Here is a 27773-nt window from a genome sequence, read left to right on the forward strand (position 1 = left end):
AACATCTATCTATAATCATTTTTCTAAGCTGCTTCCACACTCCTGATTACCTAAAACCACCAGTTAAATATTTGTCCTAACTAAGAATAGTAGCACTTATCCATAATTCTAACATTCAGAAGCTAAAGCAAGATGATCATGAGTTTGGTGTCAATTTTGCTTATATAGCAAGTTCCAAGACATCCTGGGCTGCATAGCAAAACCCTGTCTTTAAATCAATCAATCAATCAATCAATCAATAAAACAAATTTGTAGATTCTTAGCCACTACATTTTGAACTACTTTGATACACAGAAATAGCTGACTAATACATTTGACTTGCTAGTAGAAGTATCAGAATGAGTCAAATATTTGATGAATAGTGATATAAACTTTTGTTTATTGACAGGTTAAAATGGTACATTAACAGAACCTTATTTAATAGAGAAATAACAACAACATCAACATGGATATGATTATCAGCTAACACACTGGAGATATTAATTCTTCTGAGTTGTTCTTTGGCAATGTAATTCAAAGCTGCAAACTGGCTGATGGTAGGATGAGAATAATTAGTCTTTTATGGATGGATGGATGGATGGATGGATGGATGGATGGATGGATGGATGTGTGGATGATGTAACAAAATCAATAATACATTTTAACAAAGAAATCAGAATGTTTTTCCAGTGATAAAAGATCTCTGTATGATTCCTATTCCCAAGGACTGTGTTCAAAAGGGAACTGGACATGTCAATTATCTAATGAATGGGACTCCAAATTTTCCTTCAGCTTGTCTCCTATGTGACTTTGTAGAGTGACAGCAGCAAGATTTAGAAGGTAGAGATTGATTTTACAATTGTTAAGAGTCTAACATTTAAACTTGGACCTCTTTTTATTGGATTTGGGGCTAAACTCAATGGATTACATGTGGTAGGCCAGTATTCTGAGATATATCCACACCTGCAGCTAGCAGTGGATATCAAATTACAGTGCTACAGTGTCTCTTTTAAAAAATTACCCAGGTATGTTTCATCATCTTTAAGGGATATGGTTACTGCTATCAGTTGGTTAATGTTTGTCTTCTGCTTGATGTGGGAAGTCCATGACAAATGTTCTCTTCCCTGGATGTGTATAAGACAGAGGTCCAGTCAAAGAAGGAATAAGAGAAAGTCAAAATGCCAGTGAGGCACGTAATTGTTTAACTCCTTATGGAATGGGTGCTTTGACTTTCTAGAGAGAAATAAATCACTTAAGCAGAAGGTAGGTGTAAATCACAGCCCTAAAGCCTGGCTGGTTTTGTCAATCTGGCAGTTCAGTGTCAGAGCAAAGGACATCCCCAGCACCTGAGAAAAGAATTGAGAAAATGTGAGGTCTTCATAAGAGAAAGCACCTCTCCCACAGTTCTGGATTTTGCTAACATAGAAAAGCAAGATTTCCATCACACTGTGAGCATTCTCTAAGTACTACTCCCCACTACATATTTTCTCTCTTCAAGTTAAAGGATAACATTAGAAAGAAAATGGGGACAATTGTAATATGATAGAAAAGTAGCTCTTGAAAACATTTTTTTTATCTTTTAAGAAGTCAGAAACTTAGCTACATAATCAAGCTACCCTCAGAGAACAGTACAAGAAAAATAAGTCAACTCTGCCAAAACCAAAGTTTCCCTTGCTTTCATCTTCCTTTTATTTCTTAATTAAGTCTTAACTAATATTGAATATGCCCAATGTTCGGGTAGAAAATAATGTTATGAATGTCATACTCAAAACAAGACAAAATTTGCCTCTCATTAGTCAAACCAGGTGCAAGCACAAAGGGAAAATAAGTCTAATTTCCATCATCACTTTCTTCTTAACATAGAAGGTAAAATTTTTAAGTGAGCTGTTTTATCTTAATAATTTCCAGACCAGCTAAGTTACTGAATAAAGTGGATACTGCTTGGCACTCTTAATTTATCTGTGAATCATTCATATCTCTAAGAGATACATTGATTTGAATATATGTATATATACACACACACACACACACACACACACACACACACAATTTGTTACAGGAATATATATTTTTCTGGATGCATTTAGTTGAATTAATAATATAATCATTTGTACCTTGGCTAGAGAAACTCATAAACAATATGATATTTATTGCCTCATTCTTCTTCCCTAGTGCTTTTCTAAGACTTTAACTAAGTTAATCCTTACAGGGATCCTGGGATTAAGCTCTTACCTGTATCACACATACGCAGATGGTAACAATTCCAATATACAAGAAATTGGAGTGAAACCACGCCTGCCCTTTTTTATAACAACCCTGGGGGAGGGAATCACATGCATTAATGACACTATTCAATATGTCAACCTAATCAAGATGCTGATATTATGTTTTTATGTTTTTATTTGCCTACTTGTTTAAAGAAACAGACATAAAGTAGAGAACATTAAGTTAATGACATTTCTCCTGATATTATCAGTATACTCGTACTTAACACAGTACTCCTCCATCCTATTCAAGTTAAACTAGCCCTCAGAGATAAGTCAGAAACACATGTACTTACATCCTTTGAACACTCAGTGCTGATATTAGATTAATATACAGGATTATAGGTTCTGTGATCTTTGTTTGGATCAAGATACATCTCAATATAGCTTCAATAGCCAGAATCATAACTCTACAAAATTCTGGAATTGTTGACTGTGGCTTGTCATGTTCCTCCAGCCCCTACCACCACCAGCCCAAACCCATAGGCCCAAACACCTCTATAGATTTCCAAACAGGGAAAGGAAACATGGAATCAAGACAACATTTACTTAGTTTACTTGGTTTACTGGAAAATGACTGTTTTCTCCTCCATGAAGAGAAACCCAAAATTGGATTGACATGTTCCTAAGTTTTTGGAAGCTTCTAGAGTTATTGGGAGGGGAGCTGGTTTTCTGCCCTTTCTTGTTGTTGTTGGTAGTGGTGGTGGTGGTGTTCAAATTTCCCTGTTTCTTGGTGGAAGGTTTAAGTGCTTTCTGGAACACTTTCTGATGTAATTAATAATTTTCTGCCCTATGCTGAGGGCTCTTTTATTAGGTTTCTAGGCTGATTTTTCCCTCCACCATTTTGGGAAATGACCAGAGCCTTGCATCATCTTGAATTATAGTTGTTCTTAGATTAACCAACAAGAGGATTTGAATCATTTTCCTCAAAAGAGATCATTTTATTTCAGAAATTCTTCCTGAATCTGAGTAACTCTTAAACTATAAATTAATAATTTGAACAAAGAAGCTAATAACAAGAAAATTGTCAACAAAATTACCTGAACATCTGCACCTGATGGGCAGGAAGATGGTGGACCACTGATCCAATCACTTGAGCCATTTACACCACAACACTGCAGCTGGAAGCCAAGTCCCCCAAACATAATGATTAGGAAATCGACAAAGAAAAAAAAATAAAAAAACTAGACACTATACAAAAGAGTATGCTTATCATTCAGCACTGACTCCAGGGAAGAAAATTCAGAATTGGTCTCCTGCTGTAGACTCTTTGGAACTAAATGTTCATAAATCTGCTATACCATTTTATTCACAAAAGACCTCTAGAAAGTTCAGAGGACATTCTCCATTTATATATTTTACCTACAAGTACTTTCTACACAGAGAACTAACCTAACTAAACTATAATAAAGCACAGAACTAAACCTTATTACTTTGATTCTTGAGATTTTTGAATAACAGGATAATTAGATACCTGCTTAGGTAAGAAAATAGGAAGTACTAGCTGTGGTGGTATTACATATTGGAGAAACATATGATTCAGGTATACCACTATTGGACATACACTCAAAAGATGCTATATCCACTAAAGAGATGCTAGCTCATCCACTTTTATTGCTACTCCCTTCACAGTAGCCAAAAAACATAAACTACCAAATGTTCCACAACTGATAAAATGGAAATTAAAAATGTAATATACTTACATAATGAAATATGATTCCTTTCTTAAGAAAAATTAAATTAAGAACATTTCAGGTAAATGGATGGAGGTGGAAACAATCATCCTGAGGAATGTAAACTAGACTTAGACATATATGTGGATGCTAGCCTTGAATATTTAGGTTATTTGTTGAAATTGGAATATAGATAGGGATCAGGAAACTAGTAGAGGAGAATGGGGGTAATCTCTGGAAAGAGAGAATAGAGTTCTGTCATATAGAGAAAAGTGGAATGGGAATAGTTAAGTGGGATTGGAGGGAAGAATAAGAGATAAAATATTGGAAGGGGCAAATAACAATAAAGAGCTTATGAAAAAACATGTGGAAACATACTACTGTAAAAGTTTCCATATAGATATTAAGAAATGTAATGGGGTCACCCTATAACTGGGCAATAATGCTACTACTACCACACAGACTGACCAAGAAAGCCTTTGTTAGAATTGTTGGCCATTGAGGTCTTTAGCTGAATCCAACACATATGTGAATCATAGAACATAGAGAAATCAAGCTGGATTGATTTGGTAGTTTAATTCCTAGTGGCTAGATTTCATAGTGCTGAAAGGTTCTGTGTAAGCTACCAGAGGAGAAAACTAATCCAGTATCTTATTGAGTTGTGGGCCCTGACAGCTATAATAATAATCACACTGGGAATATATTATCACTAAAGCTATCATGTTGTTTGTATGAACTAATAACTTTCTGCTTGGATTTAAGGCACCTTACATAAGTTATGATACATACCTGGAATCACTTTAGGAGCCATGAATCTATGACTAAGTAGATTATATAACCCCTTGGGGAGAACCTACTAGTATTATTTTGCTAAATGGGCATATTATCAAATCAGTTTTTAATGACTTATTACTGTATTCAGAATGAATATCATTGAACCATCAACAAGGAAGCTTTTTTTTAGTGATGGCAATTAACACAGAGACCCACAACTGGTCAAGGTACAGAGAATAAGAGGTAATGGGGTACTCATCACCAAACTGGACATCTATATTACACCATCTCCTCCTAAGGTTGAGGATTCATGTGGAAGAGTGAGCAGAAAGGTTTAAAAGCCAGAAGTGGTGCATGGCTATAAGGAAACAGTATTTTGTGGGAACAACAGTGCAGTTTCACATAGGAACTCACAGCAACTGTGTCAGCATTAACAAAACCAGAACATGCATGAAAAGTAGAATGGGCAGGAAGTTCCATCCCTAGCTGGAGTTATTGGCAATTGAATGCTGCTGGAAAAAAGAGATTCTGCTTTCTTTAAGGATACAACCACAGGCATGTGAACTATACTCCTGGAGATGACCTTATTAAAAAGTAGATAGGATTAACTGGTCTCAGTGTGTTTATGAATAAAATGAAGATACAAATTTGAATGAATATAAAATTGGTGTGGATCTGGGAGGAGATGAAGGGTGAATATAATCAGAATACATTGTATGAAATTCTCAAGGGAAGAGTGCAAACTAACATACAAGACAGACCTATCAGAATCACACAAGAATTTTCAACAAAGACTATGAAAGTCAGAAGAGACTGGTCAGATGTCATTCAGACTCTAAGAGAACACAAATGCCAGTCTAGGCTACTATATCCGCAAAATTCTCAAACAACATAGATGAAGAAACCGAAATATTCTGGAACAAAACCAAATTCAAACAGTATTTATCTACCAATCCAGACCTACAGAGGATCCTAGAAGGAAACACCCAATAAAAGGAAGATATTTCCACCAACAAAAAGACAGGTATTAAACATCTCACAACAAACCCAAAAGGAGAGAACCACAAGTACATAAAGCTACCTACAAAAACAGATATAACAGGAACCAACAGTCATCTGTTTTAATATTTCTCAATATTAACAGACTCAACTCACCTATAAAAATAAATATGCTAACAGATTGAATATGAAAACAAGATCCAGAATTTTGCTGCATACAAGAAACACACCTCAATAACAAAGACAGAGACTATCTCAGAGTAAAAGGATGGAAAAGGATCTTCCAAGCAAATGGTCCCAAGATACAAGCTGGAGTTGCAATCTCAATATCCAATAAAATAGACTGTCAACAAAAAGTTATCAAGCATGATAAGAAAGAACACCATATTCATCAAGTTCACCAAGAGAAAGTATCAATTCTGAACATCTATGCCCCAAATGCAAGTGGACCCACATTCATAAAAGAAACTTTACTAAAGCTCAAAACACACATTGAACCCCACAAAATAATAGTGGGAGACTTCAACACCTCGCTCTAACCAATGGACTGGTCATTGAAACAGAAACAGTGAAACTAAGAGAGGTTATGAACCAAATGGACTTAATAGATATCTACAAAACATTTCACCATAAAACAAAAGAATACACCTTCTTTTCAGAACTTCATGGTACTTTTTCCAAAAGCAACCATAAAATTGGTCACAAAACAACCTTCAACCAATACATGAAGATTAAAATAATCCCATGCATCCTATCAGACCACCAGGGCCAAAAGCTGGTCTTCAATAACAACAAATGAAACCGAAACCTCACATACATATGAAAACTGAATAACTCTCTACTCAATGATAATTGGGTCAGGGGTGGATAAAGAAAGAAATAAAAGATTTCCTAGAATTTAATGAAAATGTTGACACACCATACCCAAACTTATAGGACAGAATGAAAGCAGTGCTAAGAGGAAAATTCATAGCAAGAAGTGCACTGGTCAAGAAACAGGAGAGATCTTATACTAACAACCTAACAGCATACCTGAGAGCTCTAGAAAAAGAAGCAAACTCACCCAAGAGGAGTAAACAGCAGGAAATAGTCAAACTCAGGCCTGAAATCAACCAAAGAGAAACAAAGAGAACAGTACAAAGAATCAGCAAAATAAAAAGCTGGTTCTTTGAGAGAATCAACAAGATAAATAAACCTCTAGCCAACTGACTAAAGGGCCCAGAGGCAGTATCCAAATTAACAAAAACAGAAATGAAAAGGAAGATATAACAACAGAAATGGAGGAAATTCAAAAAATCATCAGATCCTACTACAAAGGCCTATACTCAACAAAACTGGAAAATCTAGATGAAATGGATGGTTTTCTAGACAGATACCACATACCAAAGTTAAATCAAGAGTAGGTAAACATTCTGAACAGGTGCATATCACATAAGGAATAGAAGAAGTCATTTAAAAACCTCTCAAACAAAAAAAAAAGTCCAGGGCCATATGGATTTAGTTCAGAATTCTACTAGACCTTCAAAGAAGACCTGATACCAATATTTCTCAAAATATTCCATAAAATAGAAACAGAAGGAACACTACCTAATTCATTCAATGAAGCCACAATTACTCAGACACCTAAATCACACAAGGACACTACCAAAACAGAGAACTTCAGACCAAACTCGCTTATGAATATCAATGAAGAAATATTCAATAAAATTCTTGCCATTATCCAGCACCAATAGGAGTAAAAGCCCTTGTACCTGTGAAGTCTCATTTCCCTAGTGTAGAGTAATGGCAGGGTGCTGAGGTTAGAGTAGGTGGGTGGGAGTAGTACCATCCAAGAATATAAAGTATATAAAATATCCAAGAAAAATAAAATTTAATGAAAAAATTCTTGCAAACTGAATCAAAGAACACATCAAAATCATCATTCACCACAATCAAGTAGGCTTCACCTCAGGGATGCATGGTTGGTTCAATATACAAAAATCTATTAATGTAATCTACCATATAAACAAACTCAAAGAAAAAAATCACCTTTTCATCTCCTTAGATGCAGAAAAAGTATTTGACAAAATACAACACCCTTTCATGTTGAAAGTTTTGGAAAGATCAGGAATTCAAGGCCCATAGCTATACATAATGAAAGCAATTTACTGCAAACCAACAGCCAATATCACATTAAATTCTTCAAAGACAAGGAAAGAGCAATTCTCAAGTTCATCTGGAAAGGGGGAAAAAACCAGAATAGAGAAAACAATAAAAGAGCAGTTGGGGGAATCACCATCCCTAACCTCAAGCTCTGCTACAGAGCAATAGTGATAAAACTGCATGGTACTGGTACAGAGACAGACAGGTTGATCAATGGAATAGAATTGAAGATACAGAAATAAAACCACACACTTGTGCATGCTTGATTTTTGACAAAGAAGCCAAAAATATACAATGGAAAAAAGAAAGCATCTTCAATAAATGGTGCTGGTCTGACTGGATGTCTGTCTGTAGAAAAATGAAAATAGACCCATATTTGTCACAATGCACAAAGCTCAAGTGCAAGTGGATCGAGGACCTCAACATAAAACCAGATAAACTGAATCTAATAGAAGAGAAAGTGAGGAAGAGCCCTGAAGTCATTGACACGGGGGAAATTTCCTATACAGAATTCCAATGGCCCACACTCTAAGATCAAGAATTAATAAATGGGACCTCATGAAACTGGAATGCTTGGTAAGGCAAAGCATATAGTCAGTAAGACAAATCAGCAACTTACAGGTTGGGAAAAAATCTTCACTAACACCACATCTGATAAAGGGCTAATATCTAAAATATATAAAGAACTCAAGAAGAAACAAACAAACTAATCAAAAACTGGGATATAGAACTAAGCTAAGAATTCAAAACAAAAATCTCAAATGGCTGAGAAGCACCTAAAGAAATGTTCTAAGTCCTAAGTAAATCAAAACGACCCTGAGATTCCACTTTATATCAGTCAGAATGGCTAATATTAAAACCTCAGGTGATAATACACGTTGGTAAGGATGTGGAGAAAGAAGAACACTCCTCCACTGCTGGTGGGACTGAAAACTGGTACAATCACTCTGGAAATCAATTTGGAGGTTCCTCAGAAAATTAGAAATAGAACTACCTAAAGATCCAAAAATGCTGCTCTTGGGAATGTACGAAAAAAATGCCCCACCATGCCACAGGGACACGTGTTCCACTATGTTCATAGCAGCCTTATTTGTGACAGCCAGAAGCTGTAAACATGGGTCAGATGACCCATGACAGAAGAATGGATACAGAAAAATGTGGTTCACTACACAATGAAATACTACAACTCAGCTCTTAAGATTTAGGACATCCTGAGTTTTGCAGGCAAATGGATGGAACTAGCAAATGTCATCTTGAGTGAGGTAACTTAGACCCCAAAGAACATGCATGGTGTGTTCTCACTAATAAGTGGGTATTAGCCCCCAAAAAGTACAGAATACCCAAGATAGAGTCTATATAACTCAAAAAGATCACCAAGCTAAATAGACCAAGTGAGGATTCCTCATCCCCTCTTGGGAGGGAGAAGAAATCAAACACAATGGGGAGGGAGGGAGGGAGGCACAGGGAAGGGAAAGCAGATGGAGTTGAAAGAAGAGGGGGACATGATCTGGTATTGGATGGAGCAAAAGACTGAAGCCCTAAGGGCCAGCAGAAAGAATGGAAACAGACGACCTCTGAAGGGAGGATGTTGGGAGAACCTCCCCAGAATATACCAGGGACCTGGAAGACTCTCAGGACTCAAAGGGTGGACCTTAGATAAAATTCCCTACAGTGTGAATAATAAACATGTTAAGCCCACCTCCATCAGAAAAATGGGGCATCAAGTGAGGGATGGGGTTGCTCTCCCACAGCCAATGCTCTGACCCATAATTCTTCCTTTCTGGAAGAAATGCAGGGATGGAAATGGAGAAGAGCCTGAGGAAAAGAAGGTCCAGCAACAGGCCCAAAGTGGGTTCCAGCTCAAGGGGAGGCCACAGGACCAAACACCATTACTAAGGCTATGGGGATTTCACAAAAAGGGACCTATCATGACTGCTTTCCAAAAGACCTAACAAGCAGCTGAATGAGTCAAATGCAGATATGTTCACCCAAACAGTGAACAGAAGCTGTCATCTCTTCTGTTGAATTAGGGGAAATCTAGAGGAAGCTGAGGAGGAGGCCCACCATGTAAGAGGACCTGCAGTCTCAATTAACCTAGACTCCCAAGTTCTCTCAGACACTGAATCACCAACCAGACAACATACACCAGCTAAGATGAGGCCCCCAAACCATACAGAGCAGAGGTCTCTCAGGTCTGGGCTCAGTCAGAGAAGATGCACCTAACCCTCAAGAGAATGGAGCCCCAGGAAGTTTAGAGGTCTGGTGGGGTGGGATGTAGGAACATTCTCTGGAGACAGGGGGTGGGGGAAGAGGTATGGGATATTGAACAGTTGGAGTATGGAGCAGGAGGGGAATAAAATCTGGAGTATAAAAATAAAATTTTTTAAAATTATATAAAATTCTCAATAAAAAGTACAATTTTAAAAGAAGAGGTAGGAGGAAAGAGTGAGACTGCATCAAGCCTCCATATTCACAGTACTTTTGGGAAACAGATTTGCTGACATCAAATTACCTATGTGTATAAACCACCCAGATACAGAAAGTGGTAGAATATGTAGCACATATGACTTAATTTTTCTTTGCTTACGCATATCATAGACTGGGACAGTGTTAAAGAATAAAGGAAATTTTGAGACACATTGTTCAAATGTGATATTTGGACCACTTTTAGATCTTAATTTGTTCAAATCAGTTGAATTTTTGAGAAAATTAGAATAATTGGAATATACAGTGTTATTGATATTTGAGGATTTATATGTAGGCGTATGTATGTGTATGTGTGTGTAAGTGTGTGTGTACATGAGTGTGTATGTGTGTGTACATGTGTGTATGTGTGACTGTATGTTCACTATATGTACTTAGGAGCATGTGGAAGCCAGAAAGGGGCTTCAGATCATTTGGAATTGGAGTTCCAGGAAGTTGTGAACAACCATGTATGTGCTCTAACAAAATCCAGATCTTCTGGCAAAGCAATAAGTGCTCTTAACCACTGGACCAGACTCTTAGTGGGTGAGATAATAAAAGGTTCAATATTATATTTGCTTCAGGATATTTTAGAAAAAATGTTTAGGGGATTAAATGGGGTGAGAGTGACTAAGTCAATGTGAAGCTGGTGACATGTATCAAGAGATGTATTTTGTTTTATTTTTCATTTTGTTGTGTTTGAACTTTAAAAGGGACTTGGAATCTGAATTGAAACAAATGAGGAGTTTGAACTCTATAAAGGTTGTTACTTTCCTAAGTTCCCCTGTTTTTGTTTATATGTTGTAATTTCTTATGCTTTTATTATCTACTGCATATTAATCTATCATGGGAAATGTTGATACCTTTTGAGGCATAGAACATGCCTGTGCTTTGCTCTCTAGCTCTTGCTCATTACTTAACATTCTTAGGCATAAATGCAGAGTTAGGAGGACCCAGCTATACCACTCCTGGGCATATACCCAAATGATGCTCCAACATACAATAAAGACACATGCTCCACTATGTTCATAGCAGGCTTATTTATAATAGCCAGAAGCTGAAAAGAACCCAGATGTCCTTCAACAGAGGAATGGATACAGAAAATGTGGTACATCTACACAGTGGAGTACTACTCAGCTAGCAAAAACAATATCATGAAATTCATAAGCAAATGGATTGAATTAGAAAATATCCTGAGTGAGGTAACCCAATCACAAAACACACACACACACACACACACACACACACACACACACACACGGCATGCACTCACTGATAAGTGGATATTAGCCCAAAAGCTCAAATTACCCAAGATACAATCCACAGACCACGTGAAGCTAAAGAAGGACAACCAAAGTGCAGATTGTTCAGTCCTCCTTAAAAGGGGAACAAAAACACTCATAGGAGGGGATATGGAGACAAAGTTTGGAGCAGAACCTGAAAGAATGACCATTCAGAGCCTGCTCCACTGGGGGATGCAGCCCATATACATACAGACACCAAACCCAGACAATATTAATGAAGCCAAGAAGCGTATCCTGACAGAAGCCTGATATAGCTGTCTCCTGACAGGCTCAGACAGAGTGTGACAAATACAGAGGCAAATGCTAGCAGCAAACCATTGAACTGAGAGCAGGTTCCCCATTGGAGGAATTGAACAAAGAATTGAAGGAGCTGAAGGAACTTGCAATCCCATAAGAACAACTATACCAATCAACCAGAGCTCCCAGGGACTAAACCACTTCCTAAATACTACACATGGACAGATCCATGGCTCCAGCTGCATATGTAGCAGAGGATGGCCTTGTTGGGCACCAATGGGAGGAGAAGCCCTTGGTCCTGCCAAGGCTGGGACCTCCCAGTGTAAGGGAATGTCAGGGTGGGGAGGCAGGAAGGGAGGTTGTTGGGGAGGAGAGCACCCTTATAGAATAAAGGGAGGGAGATGGGATAGAGGGTTTATGGACAGGAAACGGAGAAAGGGAATAACATTTGAAATGTAAATAAAAATATCAAATAAAAGAAGAATGCAGAGTTTGTATATGTTCATGGGTATGGGAGAAGCTTGGGGAATGTGACACTAGAGGACTAGGTAAAAAAAATAATTTTGGTGAGTTGGAGATTTAAAAGAAGTTTCTTTTATTTTGCCGCTATTTTGATAAAATTTTGGAGAGTAGGTAACCATTCCAATATGATTTATTTGGATCTTCTTTTCATCCTATTAGGGCTAAAGAAATGATTTTATGTGACTTGGTAAAGAATGAAATAGAATGCAGAAATTTTTATAACAATTGGATTAACTCCTATACCCTACTGCCTCTGAGAGCAAAGACATTTCTTTGGACTTTAGAACTAAAGATCATAGAGTTTGAATCCTTTAGGAAAGAGACATTTGTTTCCAGGGTCTAGTCTGAGTTCAGTCTGACTCATCTGAGCAAGATTCTTTATGTACTTACTTGTGACTGGATGAAGTCCCATGCCATCCTGGTGCTGTTGTCAGAGTGATAATGTTGGATGCTGTCATTCAGGCCCTCTGCCACTAACGTGTTGATCTGTGACAAATCGTGTTGCACCGGAGAAGACATAGTAAAAACAAGATGGATTCAAGAAATAAGAAATTTCTAGTAGACCAGTTGATGCCCCACCTCCATCAAGGAGTTAGAGCTATGAAAGTGAGGTGTGAGAGACTATATAGGAAAAAAGTTGAAGGCTATATGATTATCTAAGGAAGATATACCTAATGGACTTTTATCCTTCCAGAACTATAGTTTTAAAAAGAAAAATGTTACAACCAAAGTCAAGGCCAAACCTTACTAAGAAGACTCGCAGGAACACAGAAAAGTAGGCAAAAAGAAGACAAGCTTGCTTCATCTTCTCTAGTTATCTTTCAAGGCATCACTCAAATATAATCTTCATGACTTTTTTTCTCTAAATTGCAGTTGATCTCTCATTCTCTTACTTCATTTGGATGACTTAGTACTAATTTTGTTTTACTGACACTGTGCATTCCCCTTCTCAGCAATAAGAGAGTAGACCATGTTTTCATAACTTACCTTTTTTTCATACACAAAGAGCAGGATGGCTAAGGTCACCTCAGCAAGGAGAATAAGCAGCAGCAGAACAAAGAACTGTGATAAAGGAGAGAAATTATCAGAACATGGATTCTGCTCTGAACTACCCCTCTCTGCTTTCGGAGCAAACAGATCTACAAATGTGTGTGCATGTACACATGCATACACACACAGAGACACACACACACAGACACACACATACACACACACAGAGACACACACACACACAGACACACACATACACACAGAGACACACACACAGACACACACACACACACACACACACACACACACACACAATTATGTATAGGAACTGAACTTCTGCCTCCTCGGGGCTTAAGTCCTCTCTTGTTTGATGAGGAATATGTGTTCATTTAGTACAGCTGAACTCCATAGGGAAGATAAGGTACCCTCTGACTTTATTCTAACATTGTTGAATCAGTGTTTTAGTATCAGCCCAGTGAAACAGTAGAGCAAAAAAATGAGGAAACTAAAATATGTATTTGGGTCCTGGTCCCATAACTTAGATCAAGTCTAGCTCAAGATAGAGTGTGGGCAGTGATGTAGCTTAGAAAAATATTTGTACAGAGGAAGGAAAGAAGGACTCTAATTATAGTTCTAAGTCATTTTGCTTTCAAATTTAGAATTTTAACCCCTGTATGATATTTTCACATGCAAAAATTTTTACAATCTCACTGTTCATCTTTTTAAAAAACTTAAACACCATTTTGACTGCTTAAGTCATTTCTTCTGTCCCTGATATCACCTATCATTTGCTATCTGTCTGAAAACTATTTGATAATAGACTTCTTTTAAAAATTATTGTTATTACTATTGTTGATCTTGACTCTTGTTTAAGTGTTGATCTACAAGAGAAAATTGATCATATGACTTAAGAGATAAGCAAACTGGAAACACATAAGAATGGAGGCATTGTTTCCCAACCTCTGTCTTTAGTACACTAGGAAATGTGAGTCTCTTCTACTCCTATGATAGTAGGAAAAAATCTAAGCCTTATAATACTCCTCAGGCTGGTTATTTGACAGATAACTGCTGCAAACTTTTTCCATTTTCAGAAGTCAAGGACTTCAGACAAGATCCTTGCCTTAATTGGGTCACTGCTACTATAAAGGCTACTTTGTGCATGAATTCAGGAAGAGTTCTATGCCATTGTGGGAGGGGAGTCACCATGGTAAAAATAACCCACTGATTCTTTTTCATTAGTTAATTACTGTCAGACCCTGAAGTATGTTCTTACATGAGAATTTATGCAGAAAGATGATACCTAATTTTAATCAGACATCCAGGAAAAGTAAGATGCAGAGGAAGGACATGACGGTCACAAGAGCCATTATTAATAGTGTAAAATGGATACAACAGACAAAAGTAATGTCTTCTCCATATCCTTTGGAGCCCCGTAAGAGACAAACTAGTGCTGGTTTATAAATATCTTGGATGGTAAGAGGTTCTATGATGGTCAGCTTTAATTATCAACTTGACAACCTAAAACTAAGTGGTAATCCCTCAGTAAATTGAGGATTTGTCTTGATTAATTTGGTATGTGGGCATGTCTGTGGAGGACTGTTTTAATTGTTAATTAAAGTGGGAAGATCAATCCTGACACTTGGTAGCACCATTTCATTGGCTGGACCTGAACTGTTCAAGAATAAAGAAAGCTATCTGAGACTACACAGCAAGTAACCAAGTATTCATGTATTTGTTCTTTATTTGCTCTTGGTTGTAAAGATGTAATGCTTTAAATTCCTTTCATAAAATAATGGACTATACTCCTTGTATTAATAAGATCCAATATCTTTCTATTTTAACTTTTATCTTTTTCAATGTATGTTATAACAGCAAAATAAAGAAAATAAAATAAGAAATTGGTACCATGGAAGTGGGACTGTTACTATGATAAAATTGATGATGTTACTTTTTTGAGGAATAAGGAAGATATTGGAACTTTGATCTAAAAGAATCCCACTAAGTGATGAGGGTAGAGATTAATGAAATAGCCACGTGGGATGTTAAAAACAAAAAGGAATTACTAAGAGTGGAGGTCCAGATCCTGGTCTTAGTCGTTAACTGGCCTAAAGGATATTCATGTAACATTTTGGCTCAGAACTTATGTGTGGTGTTCATGCTAGAGCAGTAAAAAGCTATGACTTATCAGCGATTGGCACCTTGAAGGAAACCATCCAGTACTTCACTGGCATGATCCAATCAGGATAGAGGACTTTTTAGTGCAGTATTTTACCTAGTAATCTATCTATACTGTTCATGTGGGGATGCAAAAAGCAGCTATGGTTGTCAAAGAGATCAGTAACACTGAAGTAAACAACTTTATGTTGCATTAGAACAATAGAAACTGTTTCCTCAGAGTCATCATACAGAGGCTGATATAGCTTTGGCCCAATTGGAAACAATATATCTTGAGCTTGCAACAGAATTTGGAAATGTAACAGTCATTCCTGTGATACTAATTTTGAAGGCATGAAGTGGTTCTGGGGAGCAACTAAGTATTGGAACTTTGCAGCAGATTTGGATCTTTTGTAGAGAGGCCCTGAGAGGTCACTAGTGGAGGTGATGCCTTAGTTCCAATGAAGACCCCACAGCACTGGAATTATCAACATCTACCAAGGAGAGCTATCATTGTAAAGTGGAGCTGGCCTGCTCCCAAGAGCGAATCTGTGTGTACTCCGGGAAACATAACTAGAGGGGTGGGATACTCAGGTTGTTTGGAGCCCAGAATACAAGGCACAGCTTCTAGACATAGGAGCTTCAAGATTTGGTCTATACATTGCTGATTTTTCTTTTGGCTTCTTTTAGATTTTTAATATAATAATATTCTTTTTCCATTTCATTCCCTCCCTCCAAACTCTCCTATAAACCTTTCCTTGCTCTTTTTCTAGTCCATAGCCATGTAAAAATTAATTGTTGATATATTCAAAACTACAAACTACCTACTGCTGGCTTCTTGTTTGGGCATGGTTGCTTTTACTTCCTGTTTCTTCTCTTTCAGAATAACAATGCTTACAATATATAATTTCTTTTTATTTTATAGGAGCTCAGATTAAAAGATCTTGGAGTTTGAAGTCTTGAAAATTTTGTAAGGCTTTGGGAGAATTTCTGGAATTGGGTTATATTTTATATTCTGATATTAACATGGGACAAAGGATAAAAAGTTATGGCTCAAAGTGATGTGTTCATGTGTCTTAAATTGACAAGGCACAGACTGTATTGGTTAGTTTTTATTACAAACTTGACACAATTAAGAATCAACTGAAAAGAAAATCTTTACTTGAGAAATTGTCTGAATGAGATTAGCCTGTGGGTATGCTTGTCAGGGCTTGTCTTTATGTTGGCTGGTATAGGAGGACCCAAGCCACTATGGGTGCATTTTTTCATAGGTTGTCATCTGATTTACAAAAGAATGAGAAGAAGCAGTATGTAACCTGTGTATTTATTGCCTCTGCTCTTTTTTTCCAAAAACATGGTTTCTTTGTGTAACCCTGGCTGTCCTGTAGACCTTGCTCTGTAAACCAGGTTGGCCTCAAACTCAGAGATCCATTTGCTTCTGACTCATGAATGCTGGAACTAAAGGCACGTGCCATCACTGCCTGCCTCTCTGAACTTAATTGTGATGTTTCCCAAAAGTAATATATTATAAAACTCATTACCCCAGATTTGAGACATCATATACCAAAACTCAGAATATAACAACTGCTGCAATGGCTCACCGACATAAGCAGGCACTTATTCTCCTTGATTGATCCCATGCAGCCCAAGAAGGCAACTACCATGATAATGGAGCCCACAATGACCAGAACATTGCCAAGTGTCAGGAAGGGGAGATTACGGAAGAGTATTCCATAGGTATTCTGGACCAGGAGGTGGATCCCAAAGCCCAAAATGCAACAGCCACAGACCTAAAAGGAAGAAATCATGGCATTCTAAGGTTAATATTATTCTTAGTATCACATTATTTATATTCTCACCTTCTTGAGATCAGAGTTACCTGGTTTTGCTAACACAAGACTTATGGGTTCATCTTCTTTACTCCATTCCCCACTATTATAATAGAAAGGAGATACTGGTTTCTTCATATGAAATCATACATATCTTTTACTATACATTTCCAGATACAAAGAAAAGATAACCTTTATGAGAGAACTACTACCTTCACAATACAGAAGCCTAACTTAATACTTCAGATATTCTATCTCTTATCTACTCAGTTTTCCACACATGCCCTTTCCTTTGGAGAGTATTGCTATGTAGAAGAGTCACTCTCTTTGAGGAAGGTCATCATGATAAGAAGACTAGAAAAGAAACCAAACTTTTGATGATATTACCTCCCTTTTTTCATATTAAGTTATCAAGCATGAGGATATGTGTGTCTGTAAACTTTACATTTTTATTAATCCATACTAATTATACAAAAAGCTCTCATTGTTATAGTTCTATAATCAAGCATATAATGTACTTTAAACATATTCACTGCTCTACTAATCTTTCTTTTCTGCTTTCTATTTTACATTTCCTCCTTCCCTCTTCTAATAGTCCCCCTTTTAGTTAAATGTTTTTTGTTTATCTTAGCTCCCACAAATGAAGGAAGATGAAATACTTTTCTAAGAAGGAATGAATTATTTCATTTAAAGTAACCTCAAGTTTCACCTATTTTCTGCATGATTTCATTCTTTGTTGTGGCTAATAAAGTATATAGTATGCACATATACCACATTTATACATGTGCATTTATACAGTCACCTGTTAATGGATATCTAGTCTGTGTCAACAGTTTAGCTATTGGTAATGGTGCAGTAACAAACATGGATTCGCAACTGTCTTTGCCGTAAGGCGATTATGATTCTTTTGGAGGCAAAAACGAGAAGTAAAATGGCTATATTATATGGAAGTTTACAAAAAGAAGACTAAATGAATAAAAAATCTAATCAAAAGTGAATGATGGAAATGAACAGTTTTAACATAATGAAGTGCAAATTGTCAATAATTATATGGAAAAAAAAGTTCAACATCTCTAGCTACATCAAAACTACATGGAGATTCTATTCCATCCCATCAGAATGACTGTCAAAGAAAACTATCAATAACAAATGCTGACCAGTATGATAGAAGAAACCATTTCACACTGTTGTTGAATATATAAATTGCCAAGATATTGCTGAAGTCATCATAGATGTATTTCTTTTAATTTAGAAATGGAACTTCTGTATGAATTCTCTGTCAATATTTTTCCATGCAACTGGGGATGAGGAGATAGTAGAATTTAACACCCAAATTGTAGTCTATTTGTCACTTACAGATGCCAACTATTTGCAATGCATCTTTAAAGCCTCAGAGAGACTGAACACCTTCATTATTAATTGCACTGATATTTTTCAATTTTGTAGGCTTATGGTGTCCCACAATGGCAGGAAGGGAGAAAATTATTACTGATTTATGCCTAAGTGAAGTGTTCTAGATATTACCCAGGCATAATCTATACTCTTCCTTGAGAAGAAAGGACAACTTAGCAGGAATGAAGGACTATTGTTTCAGACATGTTCAAAAGAAGTACTTACCCAAAAAAGAAAGTTAAAGAAAAACAGAACATATTTCAGCAATTTCAGGCTGCTCATGCCCATGCTGGGATAGTATGCCCTAAAAAATGAAGAAAAGAATTTTTAGATGAATTTGGTATTGTAAGATAGCATCACAGACTCCAAAATGAGAGTGTTCAGATTTCAGGAATTACCACCACCATCTTGTGTTTAAGCTATATCTATCATCTGGAAATTTTTTCCTAAAACCCCTGATTTCACATGTTGAAAACTGAAGCCCAGTTTGAAAAGCCATCATCTTTCACCTCACACCAGTGCGATTGGCTAAGATCAAAAACTCAGGTGACAGCAGATGCTGGCGAGGATGTGGAGAAAGAGGAACACTCCTCCATTGTTGGTGGGATTGCAGACTGGTAAAACCATTCTGGAAATCAGTCTGGAGGTTCCTCAGAAAATTGGACATTGAACTGCCTGAGGATCCAGCTATACCTCTCTTGGGCATATACCCAAAAGATGCCTCAACATATAAAAGAGACACGTGCTCCACTATGTTCATCGCAGCCTTATTTATAATAGCCAGAAAATGGAAAGAACCCAGATGCCCTTCAACAGAGGAATGGATACAGAAAATGTGGTACATCTACACAATGGAATATTACTCAGCTATCAAAAACAACGAGTTTATGAAATTCGTAGGCAAATGGTTGGAACTGGAAAATATCATCCTGAGTGAGCTAACCCAATCACAGAAAGACATACATGGTATGCACTCATTGATAAGTGGCTATTAGCCCAAATGCTTGAATTACCCTAGATCCCTAGAACAAACGAAACTCAAGACGGATGATCAAAATGTGAATGCCTCACTCCTTCTTTAAATGAGGAAAAAGAATACTCTTGGCAGGGAAGGGAGAGGCAAAGATTAAAACAGAGACTGAAGGAACACCCATTCAGAGCCTGCCCCACATGTGGCCCATACATATACAGCCACCCAATTAGACAAGATGGATGAAGCAAAGAAGTGCAGACCGACAGGAGCCGGATGTAGATCGCTCCTGAGAGACACAGCCAGAATACAGCAAATATAGAGGCGAATGCCAGCAGCAAACCACTGAACTGAGAATAGGTCCCCTATTGAAGGAATCAGAGAAAGAACCGGAAGAGCTTGAAGGGGCTCGAGACCCCAAAAGTACAACAATGCCAAGCAACCAGAGCTTCCAGGGACTAAGCCACTACCTAAAGACTATACATGGACTGACCCTGGACTCTGACCCCATAGGTAGCAATGAATATCCTAGTAAGAGCACCAGTGGAAGGGGAAGCCCTGGGTCCTGCTAAGACTGAACCCCCAGTGAACTAGTTTATGGGGGGAGGGCGGCAATGGGGGGAGGGTTGGGAGGGGAACACCCATAAGGAAGGGGAGGGGGGAGGGGGATGTTTGCCCGGAAACCGGGAAAGGGAATAACACTCGAAATGTATATAAGAAATACTCAAGTTAATAAAAAATTATAAGCCCGTGGGGAAAAAAAAAAAAAAGAAAAGCCATCATCTTGAAGGCTAAATATTATTCCAATATAGCACGTCATGTTTGGTGTTATAGCCCCATGACCCAACAATAGAGCCAGTCTAACAATAATATGAGTCACAGGGACACAAATTAAACCAATGCTTTTGGTCTTGTGTGACATCAGTAAGTAATGTCTGGCTACTCAAGAAAACAGCCTTTGAGATCGATTGGCTGATAAATCAGGGCAGAAGGCCAGTGACCTGATCAGACAGTTCCTTAACTAACTTAAGATTCATTACATACTAAGTATATTATTGTTTTATTTTTGTGACTGTATTTTAATTACAACATTTCTCTCTTTCCCTTCCTCTCTGCAAACCCTCTCATATACTTATCCTCCCCATCCTTCCAATTCATGGCCTCTTGTTTTCATCATTTGTTATTGAATGGTCTGTAAGGCCTCTCCATATGAAAGCCCAAGGAGATATACCTATGCTTGATTTATTCTTTTATTTACAACCATCTATATATCTGTTCTAAATATGACCATGACTAAGGATTAGACATTTTCCACTAGATGTCAGTCTTGTAGCAGAAATTAAACACACAAATACATATTTAGGAAGTTAAAAGAGACCACAATAGGAGTACAGTCTTTTAAGTGACACTATCATTTTAGCAAAGACACCATTCTATGAATGTGCATGATGTATATAAATGGTATGTGTATATACATATATGTGAGCACCAGAGGAGTATATCATGTGTTCAACTCTATTATTCTTTGATTTCTGCCATTGGACAGGACACTACACACATAGGAGGTAACAAGGGAAGCAAATTCAGTGAAGGAGAGAGAGAGGAAGGGAAAGAGAGAGAATGTGGAGGAGTAGACAAAAGGAAGGGAAAAAAGAAGAGAGACAGAGAGTGAGAGAAAAAGAGAAGGAATAAGAATTATATCTAGACAATGCCCATCTAGATATACCACGGTAATCTCTCATTTCAAGATATGCATATGCATTCTTGTAATCCCAATGCTGGGGATCCTTAAACCATAGGGTTAAAAAAATTAAGGTCATCCTAGGTCACATAATGAGTTCCTGTGTGGTGTGTGTGTGTGTGTGTGTGTGTGTGTGTGTGTGTGTGTGCATGTGTGTGTGTGTGTGTGTGTGTGTGTGTGTGTGTGTGTGTGTGTGTGTGTGTGCGCATGCACATATATGGAAACTGGGCTTCTAAAGATAAAACTGCAATGCCTAAAATAAAAATTTCCTAGAATATATTAATGGAAGAGTAGATATTACATAAGAAAAATTAGTGAACTTTAAGTTAGTAAAAAATTATCAAAAAAGAACAGATAACAGAAATTTAAATAATAAAACCCTTCCAGATTAAGAAACAATATTAAGTATCATAATTTCTAGTAATGGGAATCCCCAAAGGAACAGAGAGAAAAAGAGAGAAAATATTTGAAGAATTAACATCCATAATTAATTCTGACTAGATTAAAAATAATTTACTTCTATGACAAAGAAGCCCAATGAAATCCAAGTATAAGAAAATTATACTCCATAGTAAAATTATGATATATTACCCAATCAATGATAAAAATAAAATCTTAAAATAGTCAAAAGAAACAAGACATTAAACACAAAAGAACTAATAGAAGAATAAGAACAGATTTATCAAAAAACATTTAATCCAGGAAAGATGCAGAAACTTGCTTAAAATGCTAAAACACACCCAAAAAAAATCTCAGGATTTTATATTCGATAAGTATTGACAAAAAAAAAGAATGGAAGAATATAAAATATATATGAGATTTATGCATGACATTCAAGATGTAACTATACCCTGTATAAAAGCTGCGGGAATTTCCATCTAGCAGATCCATGCTATGAAAAATATTCTGAGAAAATTTCTAGGCAGACTGTAAGAGCAGAGGCAAGACAACATGACTTCAAGAAAAAACGGGCCATGTTTTCTTGTTAACTGTTGTTTGGATCATAAATGGCAACAAAGGATTGATATGTTAGATGAAAACTTGGTCTCTGGCTAACAGTGCTATCAAAATGTGATTGATTCTTTAGGAGATGGAACCTGTTTGATATATTTAGGCCATCGGGCACATGCCATTGCAGGGTATATCTTTTTATTTGTCTCCTCTCCTCCCTCTCTTCTCTTTCTCCCTTTTCCTCTCTCTTGCTCAAACGCTATGAGTAAACACTTTTGCCTTCTGTGCTTTCACCACAATGTTTAAGCCTGAGAGCACACCCAAAATAACAAGAACCAGTAACCACACCTTTGAAACTATGACTCAAAGTGAAATTTTCCTCTTTTCAGTTGATTTCCTTGCTTGATTTTTTTGTTTGTGTATTTGTTTAGTTGTTTGGTTGTTTCTTTGATTGCCTGTTTGATTGGGTAAGTTTTTGTCATAGTATGAAAAGTTAACTACCACATTTTGAAATATCTTTAATCAATACTTGACGGTGAAGAACAGTATTATATGAAGTTATGAATAAATGTAAGTTTGTAATAATAATAACATGGAGTCTGGGAAAGAAGAGATGAAAATTCATGTTTGGAAAAGCAACTGTGCTTACCTGCAGTAGTGCACTCCATAACATTCAAGCATAAATTTAGCAAATATCATGAGGCCCAGGAGCTACTTGCACTTGCACTTGACAAGTGCTGTGAAATAAACAATAGGAGCCAAAGAGGTTTGTGTGTGTGTGTGTGTGTGTGTGTGTGTGTGTTTAATCTCTTTTTTATTTATTTCCTTATATTTACCCTCCAGATTTTATTCCCCTCCCAGTCTTCCCCCGTCCCTGAGAGTTCCACATCCCATACCTCCTCCCCAGCCCCCACACTGCCCCCACCCAGTCTCCACAAGGATGTCCCACCCCACCAGATCTCTAAACATTCTGGAGCCTCCAGTCTTTTGAGGGTTAGGTGCATCTTCTCTGACTGAACACAGACCAGGGAGTCCTCTGCTGTATGTGTTGGAGGCCTTATCTCAGCTGGTGTATGCTGCCTGGTTGGTGATCCAGTGTCTAAGAAATCTCAGGGGTCCAGGTTAATCAAGGCTACTGGTCATCCTATGGGGTTGCCTTCCTCCTTAGCTTCCTTCAGCTTTTCCATAATTCAACCAGAGGGGTCAGCAGCTTATGTTCATTTGTTGGTTGCACATATCTGCATCTGACTCTTTTAATTGCTTGTTGGGTCTTTTGGAGAGCCATCATGGTAGGTCCCTTATTGTGAATACCCCATAGCTTCAGTAATGGTGTCAGGTCTTGGGGCTTCCTCTTGAGCTCAAACCCACTTTGGGCCTGTCACTGGACCTTCTTTTCCTCAGGCTCTTCTCCATTTACATTCCTGCATTTCTTTCAGACAGGAAAAATTATGGGCCAGAGCTTTGTCCATTCTTTTCTTGTTAAGAATTGTTTTTGCTATTCTGGGTTTTTTGCCTTTCCATATGAACTTGAGAATTGCTCTTTCCCTGTCTTTGAAAAATTGAAGATTTTTGAAAATGTGGCCATTGCTTACTTGCAATAATCTAGTAGATGCCCCATGGTCAACACAAACTGAACTTAGGTGGGTTCATGAAGTTGGGAAGAAAATGTTTTGGGAGGCTTGGGAGTGATTGGAGAGGGAGAATGAGAATGGATATGGTCAAAATACATTAACACACATCCAAACAAATCACAAAAATAAATAGAAATAATATTTTAAATATAATAATATAATAATTGTAGCTTGGGGGTTCAACACAGAAGAAGGGAGATCAATACAGAAGGAAAATGTGGGATGGGGAAAAAGATGGCACATAATGTAATCCTAACACTGGCTTGTAAACACTCAAAAGGCAGGATTGTCATATATTCTGGGCCAACCTATGGTATATAGTAAGACCCTGTTACAAAAAAGTAATTACATGTATCTGTGGAGTAGAATAAGTTTTGGGGCATTTTCCAGGGAGCTATATATTTATTGCTGCCTGACTCACAATAGCCAGATCATTTTCACCTTTTAATCTTCTTCCTCCTACTTGTCTCTTTCTTACAGACCCCCAACCTGAGCAATCATCCCCTGCTAAGCAAAAGGTTTGTTCCTCCCAGGGCAACAAGTAAGCTGAAGGCAGACTCATACCTCTCCTACTGTTCCTGAGATCCAACAGCCAAGTCTCACCCCCAACTCTATACCTGGAATCCCTTTTCTCTCTGACTCCCATCTGCAACAAATCACAAGAATTTATCCTCCAACCTTCCTTCTCTCAACTCATCCCAGTATCTGAGCCTCCAATACAAAGAGGCATTCCCTATGAACATACCAGCTATGCAGGTCAGGAAAAGAGGCAACATATCACCATAACACTCTAATAAAATTCAGAGTACATAGAAGCCAAGAAACAAAACACTGACCCAAAAAGAGTTGAAAAAATATCAATTAGACATATAATTATCCTAAACCCAGATGTCTATAAAGTATGTCTCCCCTAAAGCCCAGCTATTCTAGTGTAGCAAGAATTCAATATCCCAACACCTGAAGCACAAGAAAAAGATTTTAAGACAGCCTTTGTGAACATGACAGAGATCCTTAAGGAAAAAATTAATAAATCCCTTAAAGAAATCCAAGGAGAAGAAAAAAGTAGAAGTAAATAAATAAAACTGTTGAAGACCCAAAATTAGAAATAAAAACAAAAGAGAAAACACAAACTTAGGGAATTCTGGAAGTGAAAGATTAAACAATTCAAAGAGAAACTACAGAAGCAAGCATTACCAACAGAATATATGAAGTAGATGAGAGTATTTTAAGCATCGACAATACAATAGAAGAAACTGAAACATCTGTCAGAGAAGTTAAATCAAAAAATACCCTAAAACAAAGCATCCAGAACATCTGGGAGACTATGCAAAGACCAAACCCAAGAATAATATATATAAAGGAAAGAGAAGCAGTCAACCCAAAGGTCAAGAAAATTTTTTCAACAAAATCATAGAAAATTTTCCTAAACTAAGAAATGAGATACCTATAAAGGTACAAGTAACATACAGAACACCAAATAGATTAGACCAGAAAATGAAGTACATTACAACATAAAAATCAAAACAATAAACGCAAAGATCAAAGAAAGTATATTAAAAGATTTAAGGGGAAAAGACTAAGCCTCTAAGAAACCACAGATGCCAACCTAGACCAGCAAAACTTTCAAGCATCATAGATGGAGAAAATAAGTTATCTCTGTTATACAAATTTAAACCATAAACATACACAAACACACACACACACACACACACACACACACACACAACCCTACAAAAGATGAGAGAACAAAAACTCAAGCCTGAGAAAGTTGACTACATGCATGACACAACAGTCAAAGAAAATTCAAAACATAAAAATACTCCTAACCCAAAACATCCAGAAAATTCAGGACACCGTGAAAAGACCAAATCTAAGAATAATTGAAATAGAGGAGAATGAAGATTCCCAACTCAAACGACCTGAAAAACATTTTTAACAAAATCATAGAAGAAAACTTCTGCAACCTAAAGAAAGAGATGGCAATAATTGTACAAGAAGCTTACAAAATACCAAATAAATGGGACCAGAAAAGAAAATCCTCTCATTACATAATAGTCAAAACACTGAACACACAGAACAAAGAAAGACTACTCAAAGCTTAAAGGGAAAAGAAACAAGTAACATACAAGCAGACCTATCAGAATTATACCAGTCTTCTCAACAGAGACTACGAAAGCAAGAAGAGCTTGGTCAGAGGTCATGCAGACTCTAAAAGAACGAAAGTTCCAGCCCAGGATACTATAACCAGCAAAAGTTTCAACATAGATGGTGAAATCAAAATATTTCACGAGTATCTCAGAAGGAAAACTCGAATACAAAGAACATACTTATACCAAAGAAAAGAGAAGACATTAGGCATCTCAAGACACAGCCAAAAGGAGAAAACCACAAGCACATAACGCTGCCTACGAAAGCAAATATAACAAGAATTAACAGTCATTTGCCTTTAATATCTCTCGATGGATTCAAATCACCTATAAAAAGACATGAGCTAGCAGACTAGATCTAGCCTTTTTCTGCATACAAGAAACACACTTCAATAACAAAGACAGAGACTACCTCAGAGTAAGAGGATAGAAAAAGGTTTTCCAAGCAAATGGTCAAAAGAAACAAGTTGGAGTTGCCATCCTAATATTCCATAAAATAGACTTTCAACCAAAAGTTTTCAAGAGTGATGAGGAAGAATACTTCATATCCACCAAAGAGAAAATCCACGAAGAGAAAATCTCAGTTCTTAACGTCTATGCCCCAAATGCAAGGGCAGCCACATTTGTAAAAGAAATTTTATTAAAGCTCAAAACACACATTGAACCCAACACAATAATCATGGAAACTTCAACACCCCACTCTCACCAATGGACAGATCATTGAAACAGAAACTGCACAGAGACACAGTGAAACTAAAAGATGTCATGAACTAAATGGATTTAACAGATATCTACAGAACATTTCACCCTAAAACAAAAGAATACACTTTCTTTTCCACACCTCATGGTACCTTTTCCAAAATTGACAATATAACTGGTCACAAAACAACTACCAATTGTGTTGGAATACTACTCAGGTATCAAAAACAATGACTTTATGAAATTCATAGACAAAAGGATGGAAGTGGAAAATACCATCCTGAGTGAGGTAATGCAATCACAGAAAAACACACATGACATGCACTCATTGATAAGTGGATATTAGCTAAAATGCTCGAATTACCCTAAATGCACAGAACACGTGAAACTCAAGAAGGATAACCAAAATGTGGATGATTTACTCCGTCTTTAAAAGGGGAACAAGAATACCATTGGGAGGGGATAGGAAAGCAAAGTTTAGAACAGAGACTGAAGGAACGCCCATTCAGAGCCTGCCCCACATGTGGCCCATATATATACAGTCACCAAACTAGATAAAATGGATGAAGCAAAGAAGTGCAGGCTGACAGGAACAGGATGTAGATCTCTCCTGAGAGACACAGCCAGAATACAGCAAACACATAGGTGAATGCCAGCAGCAAAACACGGAACTGAGAACAGGGCTCCCGTTGAAGGACTCAGAGAAAGGACTGAAAGAGCTTGAAGGGGTTTGAGACCCCATATGAACAACAATGCCAACCAACCTGAGCTTCCAGCCACTACTCAAAGACTATACATGGACTGATCCTGGGCTCCAACTGCATAGGTAGCAATGAATAGCCTAGTAAGGGCACCAGTGGAAGGGGAAGCCCTTAGTCCTGCCAAGACTGAACCCCCAATGAACGGGATTGT

At 37.3% G+C, this 27773-nt stretch overlaps 1 protein-coding gene across 3 annotated transcripts in view; it reads right to left on the minus strand.

Annotated features, from left to right (window-relative positions):
- Positions 1 to 350: 350 nt before the first annotated feature.
- Positions 351 to 27773, minus strand: part of Cd53 (Cd53 molecule) — a 47557-nt gene continuing 20134 nt past the window's right edge. The window contains exons 2-8 of one of the 3 annotated variants that reach the window (NM_012523.2): positions 18948 to 19026; positions 17103 to 17291; positions 13345 to 13419; positions 12748 to 12843; positions 3284 to 3364; positions 2212 to 2295; positions 351 to 1325 (exon numbers count right to left, since the gene is read on the minus strand). In NM_012523.2, coding sequence (NP_036655.1) covers positions 1254 to 1325; positions 2212 to 2295; positions 3284 to 3364; positions 12748 to 12843; positions 13345 to 13419; positions 17103 to 17291; positions 18948 to 19010 — 660 coding nt within the window. In that variant the 5' untranslated portion in view covers positions 19011 to 19026 and the 3' untranslated portion in view covers positions 351 to 1253. Of the gene's footprint in view, positions 1326 to 2211; positions 2296 to 3283; positions 3365 to 12747; positions 12846 to 13344; positions 13420 to 17102; positions 17292 to 18947; positions 19027 to 27773 lie in introns of those variants that run through there. The other 2 variants (XM_039101709.2, XR_010063581.1) reach the window with 2 other exon arrangements.

The sequence above is a fragment of the Rattus norvegicus genome, chromosome 2 (genome assembly GCF_036323735.1).
Source record: "Rattus norvegicus strain BN/NHsdMcwi chromosome 2, GRCr8, whole genome shotgun sequence".
NCBI lineage: Eukaryota > Metazoa > Chordata > Mammalia > Rodentia > Muridae > Rattus > Rattus norvegicus.